General features: G+C 43.9%; 1 protein-coding gene across 5 annotated transcripts in view; it reads left to right on the top strand.

Moving 5' to 3' along the window:
• The first annotated feature begins 5655 nt into the window (after nt 1-5655).
• The window catches only part of GCLC (glutamate-cysteine ligase catalytic subunit), a 34649-nt gene continuing 21976 nt past the window's right edge, over nt 5656-18328 (top strand). Inside the window, exons 1-2 of one of the 5 annotated variants that reach the window (XM_075498084.1) lie at nt 7757-7886; nt 8016-8074. Coding sequence is in view for 3 of the 5 variants with exons in the window: in XM_075498079.1 (XP_075354194.1) it covers nt 5813-5962 (150 nt within the window). In the remaining 2 variants the exon portion in view is untranslated. Of the gene's footprint in view, nt 5963-7756; nt 7887-8015; nt 8156-16309; nt 16514-18328 lie in introns of those variants that run through there. The other 4 variants (XM_075498083.1, XM_075498079.1, XM_075498080.1 and 1 more) reach the window with 4 other exon arrangements.

Here is an 18328-nt window from a genome sequence, read left to right as displayed (position 1 = left end):
ACTCTGAGAGGTTAGCAGATCAGCATTTTGCAAATAGAGTAACTCACACACTACAACCTCTGTTATTATCCCTAGCAGCATTCATGACATGATTAGATATGCCAGTTTCAATCAAGGCACTGTAATCATGTATTGTGCACAGCAAAAGAATATGCGGGCTACTAAGAAACTAGAAATTCAAGTTATTTGCAAAAAGAACATGCCGATACAGACCAAAGTGATGAAAAATTGTGATGATTTTCACATTTGACATAAACGTATGAAACTTTATAGACTGAAATGCACAATTCATTCTTGTAAGTAAAAAACTCCAACCCTCAAAACCAACTGTATGAATGAGAAATCCCACAAAAACCCTAGAAACGCACCACTCGGACTCATGACAGAGTTGAATCCTACTGCAGTTGTTTCCACACGTCAGGTGACAGCAAGAAAAAGAAGTTTTAAAGCAATACTGAGAAGCCACAACAGTGTCTTTCATACACTATTGATGTCCTGGTTTCGGCTGGGATAGAGTTAATTTTCTTCCGAGTAGCTGGTATAGTGCTGTGTTTTGGATTTAGGATGAGAATAATGTTGATAACACACTGATGTTTTAGTCATTGCTAAGTGCTGTTTACACTAGTCAAGGACTTTTCAGCTTCCCATGCTCTGCCAGGCGCACAAGAAGCTGGGAGAGGGCACAGCCAGGACAGCTGATCCAAACTGGCCAAAGGGCTATTCCATACCATGTGGTGTCATGCTCAGTATAGAAACTGGGGGAGTTGGCTGGGGGGCAGCGATCGCTGCTCGGGGACTGGCTGGGCAGCAGTCAGCGGATGGCAAGCAATTGCATTGTGCATCACTTGTTTCATACATTCTTTTATCATTATTACTATTATTATTTTATCTTCCTCTGCTGTCCTATTAAACCGTCTTTATCTCAACCCACAGGTTTTACTTTTTTTTCCCCAATTCTCTCCCCCATCCCATCAGGGGGGAAGGAGGAGCGAGTGGCTGTGTGGTGCTTAGTTGCCAACTGGTGTTAAACCACGACACTGAGAAGTCCACTTGGAGAGGAATCGGCATTATAACTGGAATAAGTCTCGTTAGTCATCTTCCTCGCTGCAGCGCAGGAAGACCTTCACTGGAAAATCCTTCACAAGATCCTTCACTTGAATCTTTTCAGTGTCGTGGCTTCTCTCTCCCCCCAAACAGATTATTTAATCCAAGTTACTAGCTGGCAAGACTTTCTGCATCAAGAAATAATTGCCTGAGCACAGATCTCTCCAGTGCCTCAGAAAACTCCTGGAGGCCTCCTTGCTCAAAAGGAGGCAGTTATCACATCTGCTGCTCACCTGAGTCAATTATACTGGACACAGGTGCACATCATAAATTACAGACCTGGAAGCATAAAAATTTGATCAAAAGAAAGACAATGATCTTTTTTTCTACCAAACATACCATTCCAAAACTTTGAAAGTAGATTGTTCCATCTGAAGTCTTTCCATTTTATTCAGAGAATAACACAATATTCAGCAATGTCAACTCAACAATCACCTCAAACAATGCTGCTTTAAAAATTTTTGCAGATGATTCATGAAGAAAAACAAACCTTTCTTTCTTCCCTGTAATAAAAGCCTCATCACAAGACATCTACTTTTTACTTATTACTTCTAGTGACAGCCTGTAAAAGAAAGGATTCTGTAGGAGTGGTCTCACCCATGAGTCTACAGATCTTTCATCTCTCCCAGCAGATATATTCTCAAAGCGCCAAGCTACTCTGTTTAGATTTAGTGGCAGCTGATTTGAACAGCTTTGCAGATACACAAAAGATGAAGTGGATTGTCCTCTGTGGAATTTCTAGGAAGACAGGAACATGTGAACCTTAAGGGCAGCTCCTCATGGTTGCAGGTGCCATGTCATATATTCTCCTCCCACCAACTTACTGTCTCCAACTTAAAAGTACATGGGCCTTTTCCCTTGACTATTCCAGCTGTAAAGCATGTCCAGATCCCTACTGATCTTCATCTAAATTCTAACAGCTGATGGCTTTCTAATGGTTTGCAAGGCAAGGATCAGTAAGATCTCCTATGATTTTGTAACTTCAGTACATCTTTATTTCTTAAAATATTTTTGTTTCCTAGCACAGACATTTCTGGGTGTTGTCATGCTGCATCAACACTATCCTAAACAAATAGCCGAATCTCACCTGGAAACAATTTTTCCATCTCTGTAAAAAATAAATAATGTTTCCTTTTTACAACTTGATGCAGGCAATTTGTGTTCCTTTTCATACAAGGCAAGGCTTCTCCATTAAGTTTCTGTTCTAAAACAGAGCAGGAAGGAGAACAAAAAAGAAAAGCTGGTATGTGGTTAACTGGACATACAATTTAATTAGAGCAATTATTCTAATTGCTTCAACTGAACACGAAGTTAAAACAAAACAAAACAAAACCCCCAAACCCCAACAGATTGAAAATGTACTAAAAGTCACACTCCCTGGTCACATTTCCCAAATAAATGCTAATTTGCTCTGTGATCAGTGGATACTGCTTCAGGAATGGGGAACAGTCTCTACCTGGGACTGAAAAGCAGCTACTCAAGAGATAAGGAAATAACAAAGTGGCCTAGTTACAAAAACAGATCTTGTTGGAGCAAAGGGAGGGTTTAAGGGGAATTTGGGCTGTGTCTACTCTTACAGAAGTTCCATGTTGCTAAGTCTGGCAAAGGATGTGTTTCAGGAGGAGATATTTCTTCTCCACAAAATGCTTTTCCAGCAAACGTGTTTTTTTTTTCCAACTTGAATCCAGAAGATTTTCCTTTGGACTGTCCAGAGAAACTAGTCAAGTCTTGGGGCTGGTGATATTGGTACGGAGCTAAACTAGCAACATCATCCAAAGTACTGCCTGTATGTTTAGAGAAGCTTTTTTTCATATTAAGTGTACTGGAAGTAATTATACATGATACTAAGTGTACTGGAAATAATTATACAACATTATGCATGTAGGCAGATATTATACAATGGTGGCTTGTCTTGAAGTCATGTTTTATGTGATGCGCAAATGAATGCTTCTGCATGTGATGCTGTCAGCCTTAGAATGGCTTATACTCCTCCTCCATGCCACAGTCTCCTGCAAAGGAAAAAGACTATAGATAGCCTGCACTGCCAGAACAAGCATATTAGAACTGAAGGGAAAAAGGTTTCAGCTGAAGACAGTAAACACCTCATAAACAGAGCTGATTTGTCATGCTAGTATGCTAAACCTTACAATGTGAGAAAACAGAGTTTATATTTTTATCAGTTTTACTGGTGCAGAAGGAAAATATCTTGGATTTCTGTTATAAACAGTGTACTAGCTCTATAGTTAATAAGACTAAGCATGCAGGACTGGAAATAGAGCAGACAATGGCACTGAAATAACACAAAAATGAGCTGAGTTTAAACGTGGAGAAAGACGGACACTGCAAATGTGCTCTTCAATTTCAGGTCAAAGAGTAGCATTAGTGGTCAGCTGAAGAGTACAGACTGCATAATAGCAGCCTGCGTTATAATAAAGCTGATCTTAGTTTGCAAATTTTGTGTATGTTGCTGGAAATGTTTGCAGTCAATTATACACAGCAGCACACTCAAAGCAGCTGGGATCATACCAAACACCCAATTCTTTCAAAAACGTCTCTCAGCAACACAGTGCTCTCACTATCAGCCAAGTGAACTGGGAGCACAGATCCTAAATAACCCGGGCAGGTTTGCCCAGATTCATAAGATGGCAACGTTAAGTTTGCTCGGATGTAATAATGTTTGCTCCAAAACCAGGCTTGACTGCCCCAAGAGAAGAAGAGGGCTAACACAGCTGGCAGAAAAGCCATTAGGTGCTACTTGGCCACCTTTGTCACTGCTGGGGTTCCTCAGGTGCTCCAGCTCAAACTTAAAAGCTGTGGAAAACCTGAGGCTGGGTGGCAGCACGGTGGCACCAACGCTGAATCTTGATCTTTTGGTGCAGCTGTCCTCAAATATGCAGAGCAGTACACGAAGTCTCTTTGTCCTCTCAGATCTAAAATACAGTACAACTCGGCTTTTGCATGAGGGATACGCCTCATCAGCCTCCTGTTGCCAAGAGTGAGATTTTTTGACCTCCTGATTTTTCAAAAATGAAAAAGGTTGTGGGATTTTTTTAACTAAAAGAAAACATTGTTTTCTTCTCCCTCAAACTAACCCAACAGGCCTTCTCCGGATCTACAACAGTACCAACAGCATTGCTTTCAATTAGATCAGCCATTACAATTCCAGCCAAAAACATGAGTTTTAAAAAAGTCATGAGCCCCTTAAAACAGCACATTATAAATTAAATGTTCATAATTTTAATTATAATGGTCACTGCTTGTTCTTGTTCTGTCAATGCTGCCCTTTCTGTACAAACTTAGGTCATTAAAAAATAACCAAGACATAAAACATTTTACTTTTGAGTGGGTTTTTTGATATTTTCCACTAATGCATTTTGGATTTATTATTCTAATGTGTTGGGAGCTTGTCCTATCCTTGAGGCACCTCATATCCCGGAAGAAAGACAACTAAGCAGTTCTTCTCAGTATAGTCATTCAGTTAATGAAATACCTAATAATACAGTTCATCCATTAGTGGGCTATACCACAATTTAAATATTCTACTAATTCTCAAACCCTTAGCTATGCAGTCCTGCATACCTGCCATGCTTGTCCCTGAGGCCTACGAAGAAAAAGCTCTGTGAATGTAACAAAAGAGGGTCTAGGCATAATGAATTTCGGCTTCTCAGAAGCGAGAGCCTTTCACTTCATGTTAGTGTTCAGTTCCTTATTTTTGTCTCTTCGTTTAGAAAACACTTTAGGTAGCACCGATAGGCCTTCCTTCTATTTTGTATCAAATGTAAAATACACACCATAACACGGCCCTGCTTCCTCTTTCCCGAGATGAACGCTGTTCCGATTCCCTCCAGGACAATTCCCAGATAACCAGCTCGTTTTTAACACCTTCAGTAGTTGGGCCTCCTCTGGGCACAGCAGGATGAGGGCTCTGCAGCCCGAGCAGACATGTCCGGGGAGACGAGGTCTCTCTCTCCCGAGTCTCACTCCACCCACTCAAAGCATCTACAGGCACCTCATTTTTTTGAGATGTGTGCGCTGATCTGTAATAAAATACACAACAACTTTCAGCCCACCGTCCACGCTTTAGGACCTTTCCGTTAGGACCTTTATTTAGGCACTTTCAGTCACACCTTTGTCACACAAGGGTCCCTCTCCACCACCAACACCGGCCTGGCCAGACCACCCAGCGCGACGCCGGCGGCCGCCCCTCTGCTCCCACATCCGGGGCGCGGTGCGGGCTGGCCTCGGGACCGAGGAGGACATTTTCCCGCCGCCATTTCAGCGGGCCTTTCGCAGGAAAGGGACGCCTCCTCCCCCGTCCGTGGGGCGTGCTCCGGGAAGGTAACGGGGCAGCGGCGCTGACACGCACAGGCGCTGGCGGAGCGGCAGCCTCCCCAGCGCTCGCCGTCCAGAAGCGCTTCCCCCCCGCCAGCTGCCGGGGCCGCCGAGGGGAAGCCACCGCCGCAGGCCGCCGGGAGCCGCGCCCCGCCCCCCGAGGCCGGCTGCCGCCGGGGCCGCCCGGCAGCGCCTCAGCCCGCGCGCAGCGCGCCCCGGCGGGGGCGGGGCCGCCGGCGGAAAGTGCTGAGTCACGGCCTGACGCGCCGCCGCCGTCACGTGCGGCGCCGGGCTCGGCTCCCGCCGCCGTCGCGGCGCAGAGCGCACCCTGCGCCGCGCAGGCTCCGCCGTCTTCCCCTTCCCGCCGCCGGCCGGCATGGGGCTGCTGTCGCAGGGCTCGCCGCTGAGCTGGGAGGAGACGCGGCGGCACGCGGAGCACGTGCGGCAGCACGGCATCATCCAGTTCCTCCACATCTACCGCGCCCTCCGCGACCGCCACAAGGACGTCCTCAAGTGGGGCGACGAGGTGAGACCCCGGCGCGGCCCGGACCGGCACGGCCTGCCGCGGCCTCCGCGACCCGGGCGCAGGTGCCGCGGCGGCGGCGGCGGGGTGGGCGCTGCGCTGCGCCGCGCCGCCCCGGTGCGGCCCGGACCCTGCCCGCCGCGGTGCCCGGGAGCGGGTCCGGCCGCGGTTGCTCGGCGAGAGGGGAAAGTTCAGGCTGCCCGGCGGGGCTTTGTTTCCCTCACACACGCTCCCGCTCACCCGCCGCCTCCGGTTGCGCAGCGCGGTTGCCCCGGTGTTACCTTGTGATTTTTAAACGCTAAAAGAACTTTCGGTGCTTCCGTCAGGCATCTGTAGATCCGGCAGAGCAGCCCCTCGGGAGGTGCGTTCCCGGGAGCGGTGGTGCCTGGCAGCACTTGCTCGTTCCCGTGAGTTTGTTTATTTTCTCTGGAGTGAGGTCTGATTAAAGCGTGTGTATGTCTGAACTCCAAGGCAGTGCCACCGCGGCCTCAGGATCTGTTTTTGGGAGGGGAGCGAGGGAAGCAGGGACTGGAGGTGGGCAGGTGGGCTCGGCAGTGGCAGCCCTCTCACCGTGCACCAGGACCCTTCGTGGGCCTGGCTTGCCCCTGTGGAAGGGGACCCGCCAAGCCTTCCTTTACTCCAGAGGCTTCCAGGCGTCTGGCACGAGTCAGCCTGCCTTTCGAACAAGGATGAGGATGATTGCTCGGATCGTGCCTTGAACTTTGTTACAGGTGCTTTGTGGCTGAGGACCGTAACATTATCTGCAGGTGTTACGCATGTTGCTGTGCAAACCTGTGCTGAATTGTGTCCCAGCATGATAGCACTCTGCGAGGAGCAGACTCTCCCCCCTCAGTAGGATTTCATGAGGGTCCCGGCTTTCCCTAGAGACAGGGAGCAGCTTTGCATGTGCTGTGCTGGAAGCCATCCTTGATCGTGGTGTTGATGTGGTCCAGCGTTTGTCACTTGGAGGTGTCTGTGATGTGAGTGCAGGGAAGCTAGAAAAGCAGAGTAGGAAGCGAGCCATGTGGGGGCTTGGCCATCACATCTCCATCTCGCGCTCCGTTTCCTTTCTGAACGGCAAAGTCATTTGTGAGAAAACTTTATCCGGGTGGTAACAGTAGGTGTTCACAGATGCTCTTTGCCAGACGAAAATGCTGTTCTGCTTGTGCACCTTGAGAGACCTTGTCTCTTAAAGTCTGTTCTTCTTTTAAGGAATTGCTGTCATACTTCACATAACTGAGCAAGGCAAGCAAGCATCAGAGCACAGGAGCTGCTTTCAAGAGGAGTGAGTTGGGGCTTGGCTACTAAAATCTGTCCAGTGAAGGGAATGATGCTGCCAGCATGTCTAGTCTACGCCGCAGGGTTTTGCAGCCGGAGTGGTGTGGACTCAGGAAATTTAAATATATCTATCCCTGTCTGATGTCTCTGTGTTCCTACACCTCTTGTATGACTGAAGTTATGCTGACAGAAGAGCCTCACAAACAGTCTTAAGTTCAGGAATACAGGCAGAGCAGAGTCTCCCTATTGCTCTGAGACTTAGCTTGAGGGTTTTCTCATTGATCTTTAAGACTCATTTTTCAATGGGTGTTATGTTTGAGTTGTCCTTGCTTTCTGAGGGCGAGATTTCACAAGATAGCTAAGGTTGATCTGCTAGCCAGCTGGTTCAGCTTCCCTCCCCTCGCTCCATGCTTGTGTTTCTTCTGCCTTCCTTGTGTTGTTCAAGAAGTAAACCCAGCAGAAAATTCTTCTCCCGTTTGGTTTTCTAGGGTGGTTCATTTTCTTAGCAGAGCTTCTGCTGTTTCACTGCGAGATCCAACAAGTTCTGCTTAATGTGAGGAAAGTAGCAGGAGCGTGTGGAGGAAAGGGGCAAGCAGAACCGTCCCCTGCAGCACCTGCAGCTGGTCGCTTAGGAAGCTTAAGCTGTACGGTGAGACTGCACCCCAGGAGCCTCGTTCTTCCTTTGGTGGGGGGACCCTACTGAAGAAAGTATTTATGCTTGGTAAATGGTGGTGTGTTATGTTTAAGGAAATTCACAGTTTTCTTCTGTCATGCCCAGGGTGGCAAGAGGCAGAATTTTAAGAGCAGTATGATGACAGCCGTGACTCTGATAAGGAGGTGAGAGCCGTATTTGAAATGCCTGCGAACATTCAGAGAAGGTCAGATAACCCTGATTTTAGCAAATAATAATAAACTCAGGTGAGGCAACTTATCTTTATTGTACTGTATTATCTTTATTGTACTGTATTGTGCAATTTTTTTTTTTTACATAACACAGCATTTAGGAGTGTGTTAACGTTGCAGATACTTGTTGCCAGTCTGCTCTTGTTGTGCAAAGACAAAAACATACCTGTCTCCATAATTTATTTCAGGTGTGCTGTAGATAGACTAGTGGGGAAAGCAGTAGGTTTGTTTTCTGTTTTTCCTCTCAAATATCTAGTTATTAGAAAGTGGCGCCACATTTACATGCGGTTTAGATGAATCAACTGACTAACTGGATAATTTTCATAAAAAGCCTTTTGTGCACTTTGACCTTCATGTATAAAGTCATAGCCTGAGGGTGTTTTATTGTTTTAGAAGCCTCTTAGAGATAGAAATCAAGAATGAAGATGGCAGCCCTCACATAATGGTAGAGGTGAAATCAGAATAAACAAAATTACTTTTGTGTTCGAGAGATGTTTCTAAGACTGTGTTTGGTGAAAGATTTTTTTTTTTTTTTTTTTTTTACTTCATTTTTAAGGAATGCTTACGAGGAAAAAACAACTTTCTTAGCATATACTGAGTTTGTCTTTCAGGGCAGACATGTGAATAAAGATTGTCCCCATCTACCTGATGCCATTGTGAAAAAGAAATCCTATGTTTGCTCGTGCGTATAGAACCAGCCTTTGCTTTGGATCTGTTTTCAACAGGACTGGCCTTCGCAGTGTGTGTTGTCAGACTCATTATAGAGCTGTGGTGGTCCTTTGGGGTGCTCGTAACCTCCTAGGGACTCCATTTCCTGTAGTCTCAGGGAATTAAACTGTGGGGAATTGTCATACGCTTTCTGTTTCTTGGGTGCCAGACAAAAGTGTTGAGGCTAAGTGCTAACGGAGCAGGATGGTGGCGTTTGTTTTGAGGGAAGCGAGGCAGCATCACAATTTGCGTTGCAGGGTAGCATTCCCTAGTGTTCCCATCCTCCCCTGAGTAAAGAGCTGGAAAGGTCAAAACACTGGTGCTGCTACCTCTTAAAAAGTCAGCTATCTTCTTGCTTGCAGGATTAGTAGAACCAAGGGGTTTACTAAACAGCTGTTGTCTCTTTTGGGGGCAGTTCTCTTTTTCCTCTGTTTTTCACAACCATTGTCTTTACAATGGTAAAAAAAAAAGGGGGGGCCACAAATGTGAGTGTAACAGAGAATTAGACTTGCTTAAAAAAACTTTCTAAGTCTCCTTGAACCTGCATTTGCAGGTAAAGGTCCTTTGCCTCTTAGTCATCCTTCTGCCTCGTTTAAAACTGACAGTTAGCCTCCCTGTTTATGCTTGGCTTCTCCTGACTGTGGAAAATACAAAACACTGAACTATCTCATTATCTCACATCAAACCCCTCCTTATTATCCTTGCCTTAATGCCCACAAAAGTTGGGCAACAATTAGATCTGCTGACCCCATCGCACGAACTAGTATGGTCTCATGGTCTCCTTGTGTTTTCATCTTCCTCTCCCATCCAACAATGTATGCTTATCTTTGGGTTTGCAGAGTAGTGGTCATTAAGTTTATTTTTTTTTTTTCTGCAGCAGATGCAAAAACCTGCAACTTTTCAGTACTGTGTTTTAAAAGTCCAGTAGAGTTAGTAGGTACTATGTGAAACAGTTTGTGCAGTTTGGCAGATGTTAGTGGTTTAGTGGTACCAAAAGGGTTTAAAGGGTTTTTGAGAGTAAGGCAAAGCCTATTCTGCTGCTTCCCAGCTTTTGTCCCAAAAAGCTCTCTTCTGTGCCAGCACATTAGCAGTCTCCTGTGCTGTTCAGTGCCTCATCTGCTAATTGCATTCCTCTAGCTGACAGATGTTGCTTAAATTTCACTTTGCAGCTTAATGCAGTCACTCAGGTCAGATAAGTGGAATGGCTGGCCCTTGGCTAAGCTCGCTGCCATTGCTTTGTGCTGAATGTGCACACGAGTGTACGAATCACAGCACTTCGTGCATAACTACATATATGTATGTATTCATACATGCATGTAATACTTCTGCAGTCTGTTTTGCTGCTACATGGGACAGGTTGGTTGTTCTCCAGGCTGCACATGTATCTGGACTGGGAAGAAATGATATAAGCAAGAGGAGTTGGAAAAGGAAAGTTGATGGGGACAAAGAAACAATAAAGAGTAAGGAGGAGCTGCTTCAGCATATGAAAATGTCGAGAAAGGCGTGCTGGAGGGAGATCCGCTCAGAAGGAGGGGTGTAGAAAGCAAGCATGGGCAAAACATGACCGTTTTATTTGAAAGTATATGTGAATGAAATGGCAATCTGACTTGCCCAGCCTTGTTTACTGAAATTGGACATAACGACCCTTTTGTTGTGTATGAGTCTTGTTCCTGTCAGTGTTGAGACATAGCACACGATAAGCATCTTCAGCTTTTGGAAAGTTGTTTTCTTCATGGAAACTTGAAGTGAAATTTGAAGGCCTTTGAAATAGGTTTGATAATGAATTGTATGAGGTAGCGTGAAAAATGTGCCACCGCGCTGCTTGCAAGTTGAAGTTTTCCTGACTTAATTCTGGGCTTTTTTTTTTTTGCATGTTATCTCTTTCTCAGTCTTTTTTCACCTTCTTTTGGTCTTTCTTCTGTACTTTTGATTAATTCCCCTCCTTATCTATTAGGTTTTTTAATTATACCTTGTAAATAAGTTAAATGAGAACTAAAATGAACATTTGCTGCTCAGCACTTCCTCGTGCAAGAAGCGAAGCAGCCCTTCTCAGATGCTGCAAGTAGAGAGGCCAGAGGTTTCCTACCAGAATGTCCCAAAGGTGTTGCTTCTGATTAGAACATGCATGACTTTTTAAAACTTTCTCCTTTTTCCTAATGAAAGGCTAGGCTGTGAAAAGAGCTGCTTTTCATTTTGAATGATTCTTCCCAGGGACCTAGCTATTGCATTAATGTCTTGCTGCAGTTTACAGCCTGTATGCTTTGGGTTTTTTTCAGGGCAATAGCAATGTGTAAATAATATGATTAGTGATGTTGCATTACAGTTTGCAGAACTTCAGGCTGGTAAAATAATTGCAACATCTTAAGGAAATGGATTTGGGTTCAGATGCGCACAGTATGAGGCTCCTGTTTGTCTGTGACCCATTTAAAACCAGGAAGAGAGTCTAGGGCATTTTTTTAACAATGGTGAATCTAGCTCACCAGATGCATAAAATAAATACAGCTGCTATCCCTAAAATACACAGATGAAGTTTTGGTCATCTCTTCGCTAAAAGACAGCAGTGAGGCTTGATGGGAGACGTGCACATGGAAATGTTCAAATAGAGATAAGAAAGGACTGTGACTGATAAAAGAAGCAGTAGGTTCAGAGAGCATCATGGTGTACAGGAAGGGTGGTGTTCTTTTCTCATTTTACAAGAAATTTGGCTACCTGATGGAACAGAAAAGCAGCAGATGTCCTTTTAGGATGATTACTTACTTTACAAAGCCTAGATGTCCTGTGAGACAAGATGCCACATGGTAGCTTTGAAGCCAAGATAGACACTTGCATGGATGACAAGAATAGACAGTTTATCATGGTTTCTTTAAACTCCATGTGCTGCAAGATGTATGTCCCTCTATCCAAACCACTTAGATAATTGTCAAGTGACTCATGGGGTTTCTTTAATGTTCATCTGAAACTTTCTAACTAGCTTTTTACTGTATATGTTATAAATAAAATAGAATCACGGAAAATAGTTGTTGTATTTTGCTGGCTGTCAGTAATAGACCTTTAAAAAAAATTCAGCCAAGTAATACAGACTCATCATCAATATTATGATCTCACATTCTCACTTTGTACAAACTGCTGCAATATACTGGTGTGCAGAAATTGCTTTGTTTTAAAGCTTTTCCTGAGAATCTCATGCTTATAATAAAGCTAACATAGCCTGAAGTCTTACAAAATTGTTTTTTACATTTGAGCTCTTGTCATTTTAAGACAATCACTTTTAGTCTCCCCCTCCCCCAGCACAATTCCCTGAACAGAATGCATTTTTTAATTTCTTTCATGCAGAAATTCCTCGTGATGCCCCCTGCCAAACACAGCATGTGTGGATGCATCTGAATGGGAGCTGTCTTAATCGATGTACTCGCCTGCTTGCCGCATGGGGGGAAGCAGCACTCGTGAATGATTTGGTTATTTGTCACGTGTCTGCTTGTTCATCCTTTCTCTCTGAGCTTTATTTGGCTAAATAAAGAGACAGTGGCATTATTTGTTTACAAATATATTTAGTGCTTCCTTAATATGTTTTGTAGCTGCACCTGCTATTTATAGGGGTGTTTCTGGGGCAGGGTCTGAAGGTATGATGTTAATGCATACGCTCACACTGCTTGACAGCCTGGGAGTGTATATATGCAACCTCTAAAATGACTACGCTAATGCATGCAAATACAACTCCTTAAATCTTGACTTGAACAAGATAGGTGCCCTTGAAGAGTCTCTGTGTTCATTCCTTCCCTGCATGCTTTGGCTGGTAGTCATGAAACTACTTTTTCTGCCTGGCTTTAATCCTTGTGTCAGGGAAAGCCTAAACCGAATTACATCTAAACCCTCTAGCTCTCAAAACGTGCATGATGTGTTAACTTCCCTGATGACTGATTATTTTGCTTCAGCTCTCTCGCTGGCTTGGTTCTTCTGTGGCCAGGTGATAAGATACCCGTAGGTTTTAGGGCAGCGCTGCTGGACCTACCTGTGAGCTTTGCCGCTGGATGCATTGTGCATGTGACAGTGCACGACCTGCTGTAGGTTATAGTGAGATGCTTTTTTCAAAAGCTAATTTTGCAATTCATGGAAACCAGTTTGGAGGTGGGGTTTTGTTGTTTTTTTTTCCCTGAACAGGCTGCGATTTGTTATAAATAGTGACCAGCTCCCGTGGTATGCATTGATTTCATCCTTCCCAGTCTCAGATCTTAGTCAGAGAAGCTTAAATTATCTGCTGTTTGTATATTTCTCACAAAGAAATACTCTGTTCACAGTGATGTCAAGTGAATTGCTATGGTCTTGCCATGGGATTGTTGTCTATTGTAATTCCTCTTTTGCCACGGGACTTCCTCTTCTTGCTGTGCAGACACCTTATTTTAGTTAACAGTATGAGAAAAGGTGAGTCGGAAGGATGAGTACAGGAAAGATTTTGTTGGTGGGAAGATTTTTTTGATGATTGCTTGTTTGGGTTTTTTTCTTCTTCTTCCTTTCTGATGCAAGAGGCAACTTAGAAGCTTGCAGCATCTTGTTTCACAGTTGAATAAATGGTCTTTTACTAGTCCATAAAAACATCTAGCCTGTGTGGAATAGAAAATACAGCTGTGCCAGGAAAGCCTTGTTCTTTTCTGTTTTAAATCTAAAAATTAGCAAGTGAGTGTCTTAAAGCTGTCTTTGCTGCAGAAATCTAAAATTAATACTATCCTAGTCTTTTTTTTAATAGCATTAACCTCAGGTGTTACATAGTACAGCAGTCAAAGAAGAGACACTTTGTTCTCTAATGTGCCTCATCTTGTTCTTTAGAAGCACACAAATAGTTATAACCTCTAGATTTTATTTTTCAATAACCTAGCTTCCTGGTTTGTGGTATGTGCAGCGCAGGACATCCTCTAGTCACGTCGCATCACGTGCAGAAGAAGATCTGCAGCCCTGATGTCGGCAAGCGGGAGGGGGAACAGGCAGGAGCACTTAGCTGGGGCTGGCTGTGTTGACTGGGATGACAGCCCCTGCATCCTCTTTGTTTTCTTTATCTATGGTCGTCTTTAATGTGGCGTAGAAGTTCTTCATTTTTTGCTGATTGTCAGTGTAATATAAAACATCAGTTGTGGTTTGTTTTTAGGGCAGGGTTTCTGTGAGTCGGTTTCGTGTACAGCTGGAGACAGTGCTTTGTTCGTTGGATTGGCCACCTCCAATCTGCCTGATCAAAATTAAGCATTTTGGGAAATACAATTGTATCTTGGTTTTGCTGTTTGTGGCAGATTTTTGAAATTATTTCTGTGGCAGAGAACCCCATGGTAATCTCATGAGCATGGATGTGCTCTGCCTCGTGCCAGTGCGCAGTTTGGGGGCTTGCTGGCTAGAAACAGGGTAACCAGCCTCTGTGGCACTTCCAGACTTGTTTTTCTCCGAAACTTTCTCCCTCAGGGCTTAGACTCACCTTTGTGTGCCAGTAAACCTTTCATTAAAGGTACGTTACCAGCTTGTTATTACTGTGGCTCCATGTTTTATCACAGCAGTGGTCAGAAAATAACTGCATTAAAAAAAAATTCTTGAGTATTATGCTCTACATCCATCAGAATGATGTGTACCTACAGGGAAACAATCTGCTTTTTCCATCTTAACACTGAAAACTTGTGGCAGAGGTTCTTTAATGAACAGTCAGATGATTGAAACTTTGTTCTCCTGTAGGCTGTCATTTTAATGATACATGGTATTTTAATGATGCATTAACTGACCAATAAATGTATGGGGGAATTACTTTTTTTTATTTTTTTCATAATGGGGCTTAATAACTAATGAAATGGGGTTTGTTTCTTTGATGCCCTTGAGAAGAAATTTTACCTCGGTTTTATTTTTACTGTATACATAAATATATGAGGCATACTGCATGAAAATATTTATATTAAGTGTTGTAGTGGCTTTTGGTAATAGTAAACAAAAAACCATGAGACCTCACTGGGTGTTTAGGAAAAATTTCCAATTTCTTTTAAAGTTTGAGGCCTGAGGGAAGGTACATATGAGGAGATCGCTAACAGTTGCTCTAAGTAAATGTGGCAATAGTTGTCCAGTGGAAGGAGAAAGAAACCATCAATAATATTGTCCTTGAGGAACAGTGGTGGTCTGTGAGTCACCTGTGATCAGTGACTTTTTTTTAGGTTTTTTTAGAATCACAGAATGGTTTGGGTTGGAAGGATCATCTTCCAACCCAAGATCACCTTCAAAGATCATCTAGTCTAACCCCCCTGCCGTGGGCAAGAGCATCTTCCACTAGATCAGGTTGCTCAAAGCCCCATCCAACCTGACATTGAACACTTCCAATGATGGGGCATCCACAGCTGAGATGGATGATCAGGTCTGTGGTGAAAGGCAAATGCAGGGAACTGCTTTTCACAGGTGGAGAGTGTACAGACTTGCACGGCTTTCCTCTCAGAAAAGCTTCTCTTCAGATCATTATTCTTAAACTATTTCCCTCTATTATATAATCTTATCAGCATCTTCTGAGCTTACCAAAGTCCAGACTGTATGCTTACCTGTGTTTTTCATATGCAGAAATACGTTGTGGCAAATACTTTGAATGTTAAAAGGATTTTAACATTAACTCTGGAGCAGAGGCTTTACTCTTAACTATTAGATAGGTTTTGTTCCCAGTGTACTTAGCATGATAGTGTTAAATTGAGTGTGTAAGGAGGGGTTTTGATATTGGAAAGCAGACCACTGCCAAGGCAGGCATTTGGACATTGATACTATGTGGGATGTGCGTCGACTTGGGTTCTCCTTGTTTCTTAGAATTGCTACTAAAGAGTCGCTTGACTAATACTTCTTCATTTTAAGTAGTGTGCTTTATGCAGAAATGATACGTGTAATTATGGTCAAATAACTCGGGCATTCAAACACAATTTCAGACATGCTTAACCATTTCCAGAGAACAATCATCTTTCACTTTGCCACCGGGCAAGTCCAGCACAACTGTTTGGCTTAATGTATGGGGAGTGGTTTGGCTCCTTCCCAGTTGAGGGGCTTCAAGGTCTCACTTTGTGGCTGTATTTACAGAGGTGACATCAAAGAATTTTCAAAGGCTGAAATTGCCTGGGTAGCCGACTGTGAGAAATAATTGTGACAAGTGAAGTAACGCCGTTCTGGGTGCTGTCCTGCCGGCAAGCTAATGGTGCATATTCCGTCCCTAGAAGGACGGTGGTGGAGTGGAGCTGGTGTGGATGTACTCTGTAGATGTAGTATGTTGCACGTTGGTAGTTGAGAGGAAGGAAGCCTGTAAAGAATAGTTTTTCTTTGTGTTGGCTCATGGGTAGATCTGTTGTACTCGGGTTATTTGCTTTAACTGATAATTTATTTGCTTTTTTAATGCATTTAACTTTGAACAATTTTTTTTTTTAGGCTTGCTCTGTGTGTGTGTGTATTTACAGCTTTTGCTTTGCAACCGTGCTGGCCCAACTGTTGGTCTTTCTCCTGGTCAGGTGCCACAGCACTTCTGCAAGCCATACAGACCTGGGCTGGTCAGAGAGCTTCATCCACTGAAGCAGTGCTTTGCATGTCTGTCTGCAGGGAGAAGCTGGGAGGCCACCTCTTGCCCTTGGCAGCCTTGCAGCATGTGCCAGATGGAGGATAGAGATGCATAGGGTTTGCTGCAGGGTGAGAGCACCGGCTGGGCATGCAGGTCCAAAGTGGCCACCTTTCTTACTATGGCAGGGTATACTTTCCTGGCCGTTTCTTAGCAAGGCTGCTTGTCAGCCATCTGCATCAGTAATTTGACCTGAGGTGTATTTTGCTGCTTTCTAGGGAGACTAGTTAAAATTAGAGAGAAAAGCGAACTCTTTTAGAGTTCGGCAAAATGATGACTTACGAACATTGGGTGAAACCCCAGACATTTGGCTTTCGGACTCTTGAAGCTCTCTGCCAGGCGTGCTGATGCTTTCAGCTTGGCTGCAATTCTCTGAACTTTATTGGATAGGAAACATGTGAGAAGTCTGTGAATGATGAGCTGAAGTTAAATGTAAAAATGTGTGAACTCTGAATTTGTTCCTCTTTGCTAACTGTAGGCTAAATCTTTTGATGAGCTTAAATTAAATTCTTTACGGATGCCCATTCAGTCAGTCCCTCTGTTGGCAAGATACTCTGTGGGTTACTTGGAATTGTTGGCAGCCATCTGAAGTTTTTTTTCTTTTCTCATTAAAATTAATGGCAGATCTTCTGTGTGTTAAGACAGCTTTGAAGCTTTAGTCAGTGTTTCTGGAGGCAAGAGTAGTAGTTGTTTCTAAAGCTAGATGCATAAATGTAATACATTCAGTACTGCATTTGGATTATGAAACATTTTGATTTCTTTGATTTTGCCTTCTTGGCTTAATGTTTCTTTACGCTTTTGGCTTCTTTTCTTTCGTGAAGCTTGTAATACAGTTTATAGAGAAGTACGGTGTTCGCACTACCACCTCATTGCAGTTACATTTGGAAAGGGATTTTTAAGATGGGAGGCTAATCATAGTTAACATATTCGTGTAATGGTGAACAAGTGTTCAGCCTTGGGGTCTCTCGAAGGCAGCTGGAGTTCCTTTGCCCTCCCTTCTGCTCCCAGCCCATGCGGGCGGTGTGGTAGGAGGCCAGGCGTGCGGCTCGGTGCCCACTCACGCCTCCGTCTGTATGACTCGGAGAACTGTGCATTTGCGTACCTCCTCTAGTTTAGCCTGGGTCCGAGTGAGGATGATGCTTTTCCAAAGCAGGAGGAGATGATGTTGAACATGGTAGGAAACTGGAAAGTGTGAGAGAAGTCCCTTTTTATTGCCAATAATCAGGGGTCAAGTGTCACTGGAGAGACTGGTACTAGATAATAACTAAGTCAGTGCTGGAGTGCGTTCTGGTTGACTATAGTCTGTAGTTATCTCAAGTAGATTATTGTGGCATAATACACACAAACCACAAAATATACCATGCAAAGAAATGCTGTCTTGCACAGAAACTGGAAATCATTATTTTTCTTTAGGGGATTAAAATTTGATCTTAAAAAATATAGAGAAGATGTATAATTGCTGAATGAGTTCCTCTAGAGTTTAAAGTCTAATCAGATGCTGTAGAATTACAAACACTCTTGGATAATGCTGCTTGTGATTTAATTGCAAATCCCAACAGAGGATTATATTTGTTGTCACGGTAGCTAGCAATAACTCTTCCGTGAACACTTAAGCAGCCAAAGAACATGAAGCCCACAAATCCACTTACAGTGTGCTGGAAAACGCTTCACGAGTTCCCTGTGTTTTGGCAAGCTGTTTTCCTATACACATCAGACTTCTGTACAAAATAGAAGTTTCCATGATTTGGTGTGCTGCAACTTTAACATCAGCATGTTGTGTGAATCTGAACTCCTGGGGCTGGAGCAGTGGTCTTTGGTAAGTACCAGTGGACGTGGCTCTAGGCAATGTCAGAAAACAAAACTGAGGAGCACGATGCGAAACCTCT

This window comes from Mycteria americana, chromosome 3, assembly GCF_035582795.1.
Source record: "Mycteria americana isolate JAX WOST 10 ecotype Jacksonville Zoo and Gardens chromosome 3, USCA_MyAme_1.0, whole genome shotgun sequence".
Classification (NCBI taxonomy): domain Eukaryota; kingdom Metazoa; phylum Chordata; class Aves; order Ciconiiformes; family Ciconiidae; genus Mycteria; species Mycteria americana.
The sequence above is the reverse complement of the archived record's forward strand: the minus strand, read 5'-3'. Positions and strand labels throughout refer to the sequence as shown.